The sequence below is a fragment of the Triticum aestivum genome, chromosome 6B (assembly GCF_018294505.1).
Source record: "Triticum aestivum cultivar Chinese Spring chromosome 6B, IWGSC CS RefSeq v2.1, whole genome shotgun sequence".
Taxonomy (NCBI): Eukaryota; Viridiplantae; Streptophyta; class Magnoliopsida; order Poales; family Poaceae; genus Triticum; species Triticum aestivum.
This window is the reverse complement of record NC_057810.1, coordinates 705,335,305-705,341,430: the sequence shown is the minus strand read 5'-3', so window position 1 is coordinate 705,341,430 and position 6,126 is coordinate 705,335,305. Positions and strand designations below refer to the sequence as shown.

The 6,126-nt window shown below is 50.8% G+C and overlaps 1 protein-coding gene across 1 annotated transcript; it reads right to left on the bottom strand.

Moving 5' to 3' along the window:
• Window positions 1-885: 885 nt before the first annotated feature.
• Window positions 886-1,914, bottom strand: LOC123135023 (protein DMP3-like). The gene has a single exon (XM_044554153.1). The coding sequence runs from the start codon at window positions 1,912-1,914 to the stop codon at window positions 1,129-1,131; it is 786 nt and encodes a 261-aa protein (XP_044410088.1). The 3' UTR covers window positions 886-1,128.
• Between the last annotated feature and the right edge of the window lie 4,212 nt (window positions 1,915-6,126).

Here is a 6,126-nt window from a genome sequence, read left to right as displayed (position 1 = left end):
GTCTACTAGTATTTATATGGAGACGGCGACTCATTATGTGCTGTTTGACTTCCAGGGCGCGCTCTGGGGTCAAATTTGGCGCAGCCACTCGTGCTAATCTAGCTCTAGAAAAGTTCCTAATAAGTTCCAAGGAAAAATTGTGCTAATCAATTAGACAGCACATGCATGGTAATGTCATGAGAGAGACATGCTGCATCGATTGACACGGAGAAAGAAAGAAACGTTCAGGACCAGAAGATATGTACGTACGTATGACCGACGAATCAAACGCAAAAGAAAGCTGCAGGTCGAAGCATAAAAAGCATCTATGTACGTACGTGCGTGCGTGCGTGCGTACGTGGACAGCTCTGCAAGATATGGACCTTGGACGGAGACAAAATTCACGCGACATAACATATGTCCTTGGACCAAAAACGATTACTCTGGCTATCTAGTACTACCAGCTTGTAGCTTGGTTCTCACGTACGGCTGCTACAATGACAGATGTACATCGATCAAACGTTTTTACTTTCATAATCATTTGAAACTTTAATTTGGCGATCCTTATGGTCTGTCGTGCTGGAACGCTTCAGCAATCATGTTAGATACTACTCCCTTCGTTTTTAAATATAAGACCTTTTAGGGATTCCACCATGAACTACATACGAAGCAAAATGAATGAATCTACGTTATAAAGTATGTCTATATATATCCGTATGTAATTCATAGTGAAATTTTTAAAAGGTCTTATACTTAGAAGCTTGCGGCGACAGGGTATCCTCTCATGCGTTTTGCATGAGCAGGTGGTTATACATGCGTTCTGTCTTGATATATTTGTGTACGAAATACTAAGATTTCGTTCATGAAACCGGGAGAAAACTCTTCTATTAATAAGAAATAAATAAAGAATACCTGATGCTAGCCTAGGAGAAGGCTAGGACTCCTACATGCTTGTACAATTGTTCTTTTGACGGGAATATTTCATTGTTCTCATGCGAACTTTGGCAGGGGATATATACTTCGGAAACTCACCATTATTTTCTCCTTCGATACAATTAACAACTTCTATTACACATTACATTGTTTTCAGTCCCAGCTACGTTTTCCCTAGCTCCTTGTTTTCCATCAAATTATGAGAATCGAACTTAATTAGTTTAAGTGATCGACCTTCCTGCGAGGAGTATTGTCGCTGAATCCGATGCCCTTCCTTTTGGTGGGGAAGATGGTGAACACAAAGCCGGACAGAAACGCCATGCCCAGCGGCAGGTTCTTGAGCAGCTCCTGGGTGTTCCTATTGGCGTCCGGGAAGAAGCAGTTCTGCAGCCCCACGTCGCTAAATACCACCGTGAGGAAAACCACGGCGGCGAAGAAGGAGTGCACGAAGTCCAGGGGCCGGAGGCGGAGACTCCGGAGCTCGCCCCCGCCCCACTCTCGGCTCTCATCCTCGCCGGGGAAGTTGAACACGTTGAAGCCACGGGGCATGGCGATGCCGTAGTAGAGCTTTCCGTCGCGGCCCACGAGGCTGTCGGTGAAGGAGAAGAAGAGGCACATGACGACAAGGACGGCGACCAGCGCCACGGTGAGCCACTGGTTGGAGGCCTCGCACTTGCCGTGGTTGGTGAAGGACGGGGATAGCGCCTGGTACGCCAGCACCGTGCCCGTCGGCAGGAGCTGTGCAAGGTTCGTGACGCTCGACATGATCCTGTCCATGGTGGGGGTTGATGTTGGCGGTGCCGTGCCGGCGGTTGTTATCTCGCCACCGTCGTCGACTTCCTTGGTCGCGGTCGGCGGAGGCATCTGGATCGCCGTAGGCGAGGGAGAAGAAGTTGCCATTGTGGTACTGTGCTCGATGTGGGTGCGCTCGAATTTGTAAGTCCCAGCTAGGAATATTACGAAAAAGGGTTTTCCCCGCTTTATAAAGAAACAACCGAGCATACAACCAACGAAACCACAAAAAGAAAGAAGAAGAAGAAAAAAAGAAAGCAACAGAGGATACAAGATGCCACCGGACAACAGCAGTCCTGACAACCCTAGAAGCTAGGACATCGAGGACCCCGGCAACTCCAGGACATGCCCACGACACGCTCACGCTAGTGGAGCGGCCCGCTGCTGGAGGAAGTGCACAGCCGTCAACTCCCATACCGTTGCCGGCCATCCGGGAGCACGCTTAATCCCGAATGGACTAGGAGAGGATGGCAACACACTACCACGCCGACAAAGTTACTCCGATCAACGCCACCGCCTCGGGCCACGCCACGAAGAACACCGAACATTGTCGAGCAGGACCCACTGAAGAACCGGTGACCGACCATGCCAAAGCCGCGACCACCACTCACCCGTCCCAAAGGCGGCGTCTTCAAGAAGAAAGCGACGCCAAGACGCCGTCGCCGCCCAATCCAAGGGGATTCGAGTTTTCACCCGGGACAAGGAGAGGAGAAGCATGGGCTAGGACTTGATGCCGATCCCAAGAAGTAGAACGGTGACGGAGCGCCGCCGGCATCGTGGCTGCCGCAGCTCGCCATGGGTTTCCCCCATCCATAGCCCACTCCAACCAGCCACCAAACCAGCCACACGAGGTCGCCGGCAACCGAGTCGGCGTGGGTGGCCAGAGAACGCGGAGGTCGCCGTCTTCAAATCGAGATCCATGCTCACCGCCGACTCGCCGCCCGCACGGCCAAGTCCAGCGCCCGGAACCATCAGCACCACCTCCTCCCATCGCCAGGGAGGGGTGCCCTCGCCGGAGGAGGCCGCCGCCCCCGCACCTGCACCGCCCAAACTGGAGGCCCCGCCGCCACGCCACCTGCCCCGCCAGCCGCCGGCCACGGCAAGGGAGGTCGCCCGTGGTCCAGGCCGCCCGCAGCCCCCGCCACCCGCCGGGCTGCCGGCGCAAGATCTGGCCAGATCCGACGGGTGCGGCACCACCAGAGACCGCGGCCGCCGCGCCGCAAGAGGAGGCCCCGCGCGCGACGCCGCCAACCACGCGCGCCGCCGCTCAGAGCCCCCGCCGCCGCACCGCTGCACCCCGCGCCAGTGCAGCGCCTCCACGCGCCCGGGCCGTTCCGCGCCAGCCGGGGGAAGGCGAGGGGAGGGGAAACGAGGCCCCGCCGCCGCCGAAGCCAGCCGGGCTTTGCCCGCTGGCCCTTGCCGGCGGCGGCGAGGGGAGGAGGAGGGAGGGAGGGCGCGGAGAGCCGGCAGCTAGGGTTTCCCCCGCGTCGCTCGCGGGAGCGCGGGGGGGGGGGGGGGAGTCTGGACCCCAGCTAGGAATATTCCAAGCTGATCCACACGCTGCTGTTTATATAAGCAAATTAATCCATCGACGATTCCAAAGCCCAACCTAGGCTGGATCACGTGAGCGTTGCTTAGTCTAACTACTACATGGCTTGCTGCGTGCTGAAGGGCTCTAGATGCATTCGTGTAGTTTTGTTTAATAGTTCCTGTGGGTTACAATTCACACCTTCTTTCCCTTTTGAAAATGAGGTTTTTTTAGAGATTGAAAAGAAGGTTGACACACTTTTTTTTTATTGTAGTTGATTCACGACAACAAGATTAAAAACATCAACAAAGAGAGTACAAATGATACCTATGTGAAAACCCTTAAGATATGAATGTAACACCTATAGACTAGGTCGACCTTTTCCATAGCAGCACCTTCAAGAAGGGATAAAGGCCCTCGCGCTGTCATCATGACGTCCGGCGAGAGACAACCTGGATAAGGATTTATGCCCTTGCTACCGAGACAAACCAACAAATACTACCACACCAGCAATGAGACAATGCCTTATGCAAGTTGATCATTAAGCCCGGCCAATAAAGGTTAAGTCAGGAGTTTTCACCCCATATATGAAGAGTTGTTCCAATCACCATTTTGATGACAACTTTTCCAATAGTCGTGTCAATCAGTACTCCACGCCAGTGACACTAGCAGATTTGTGGGACGTCTTCCAACTTTAGACATAGCCTGACATGAGTAGTTTGCAGTGATCATGTCAATTTGGTGAAAGTCTTCAACGAGGAAGGTGGGAAGGTGAGGAACAGGGGCGTAGCCAAGCTCCGGGCTGCCCGGGCCATGGCACAAGGCTTGGAAGGAAAACACTTCGTACTATAGCTACAGTAATTACTGTTCCAATGAAGCTGGCCCGGGGCGTAGCCATATCTTGGCTACGTCACTGGTTAGAAAAGAAACTAGTTACAAAAGAAACTAGTTAGTCATTGGTTGTTTATCAGAGCAATTCCAATCATCCCATGTTCCACTCTCTATCACTATTTAAGGAGATCTGGCAAAAAATCTCACTTTAATCCTCTTTCTAGTTACCTAGAGTTTATAGCCCTTAGTCCAACACATTTCTGGACTACATCTAGAGAGAGAATATGAACTTTCTTTCCCACAAAACACCAGCTGCCATGACATTTTCTTTCCATCCCACCTACCCCCACCAGTCGCTGGAGCTCACGGCTGCAACAACAGCAAATCAGAGCTCACAAAAGGGCATCGCCGCCACTTGTTATGACTATAAGTTCTCATTACAAATATCAAATCGACGTAATGCATAGACAAGAAAACCTACTGCAAATTGACATGAATATGTTTGACCTAGATCAAAACTTGCAAAATTAAAGAAATAGATAGAATCAAAGAAGTATGGGACTTCTAATTTGTCTGAACATTTGAGTGTAACTCGATCTACTCTTATTTGTGAAGTGGCTCAATCAAATTTCATTTTTTGCACTAGCAATTAGACGACTTACATTGGCGAGCAAGTATTGTAGTACTAGAACTGACACAAGTATGGGGGTACAAAAGAGGTAATTGCACTTGCAATATACATAAACTTGTGGAGTGATCTCAGTTTAGCCCTCTCCTTACTTACCTAGAGTGTACACAGCCCTTGGCCAACCTATTTCTTCACTACATGTAGAGAGACAGTAGGGTCTTTCTTTCTCACAAAACACCAATCGCCACGAGATTTCCCTTCCATCTCACCTACCCCCACCACCCGCGGAGCTTACGACTGCAACCACAGAACGTTGGAGCTCACATCACTAAACGTCTCCGTGAGGAAAACCACAGCCGTGAAGAAGGCGTGCACGAAGTCCAGTAAACGGAGCCGGAGCCTCCGGAACTCATCAAGACCGGCCCACTCCCGCCTCTCGTCCTCGTCGGAGAAGTTGAACACGTTGAAGCCGTCCGGGGTGGCGACACCATAATAGAGCTTTCCATCATGGTGGCCAATGACGCTGTCTGTGAAGGAGAAGAAGATGCAAGCAGAGGCTAGGACGGCAACCAGTGCCATGGTAAGCCACTGGTTGGAGGTCTCGCACTTGCCATGGTTGGCGAAGGATGGGGACAACGCCGGGTACGTCAGCACCGTGCCCGTTGGCAGGAGCTGGGCAAGGTTCGCGACGCTCGACATGACCTTGTTTGTCATAGGCATTGGCACTGCCATGCCGGTAGCTGCTATCCTGCTTTCATCGTTGTTGATCGGTGGAATTATCTGGTTCACCATGGACAATGGAGAAGAAGAAGAAGATACGATTTTATGTATGTACTGTGCTCGATTAGGGCGCACGCGTGTCCTAGATAGGATTGTTCACGTACGCTGCTGTTATATAGGCAAATTAATCAAAGTCCTAGCTAGGTATACATGCACGCATGTACCTGAGTTTCAACTCTCTACTCTCTAGCTAGTTGTGTTTAAAAGTTAGTCTAAGTCGCAATTGAATTATTACCAACTAGTATGACATGATAGTTAATTAAGCAGCTAATTAAGCAGCACGTTAATTTCATTGTTACTAAGACTTTTCCCGGAAAGTGAGGAAAGAGAACTAGCTAATCATCGGCTTGTACATAACCATGTAGTAATTTTTAACTTGCGTGAATTTCCTACTGATCTCCTCAGACTGGTTGATTCCACGTGGGTTTTTGAAACAGATGAAGCAGGATCTACATGCAGCCCAACCCTACTCATGATCTGGCATGCATGCGACAAAACTGACAAGGGCCCCATTGTATTCTTTGTATACCCCTCATCCGTGATTCCTTCTCCTCCGTATTCTTCTGTAGCAACGTCATAGGTGGACAGCTAGTGGCCTGAAGCAAGATTCCTCTAGCTTCACATGCATGACTGCACTCTTGGATGCCCAATTTTT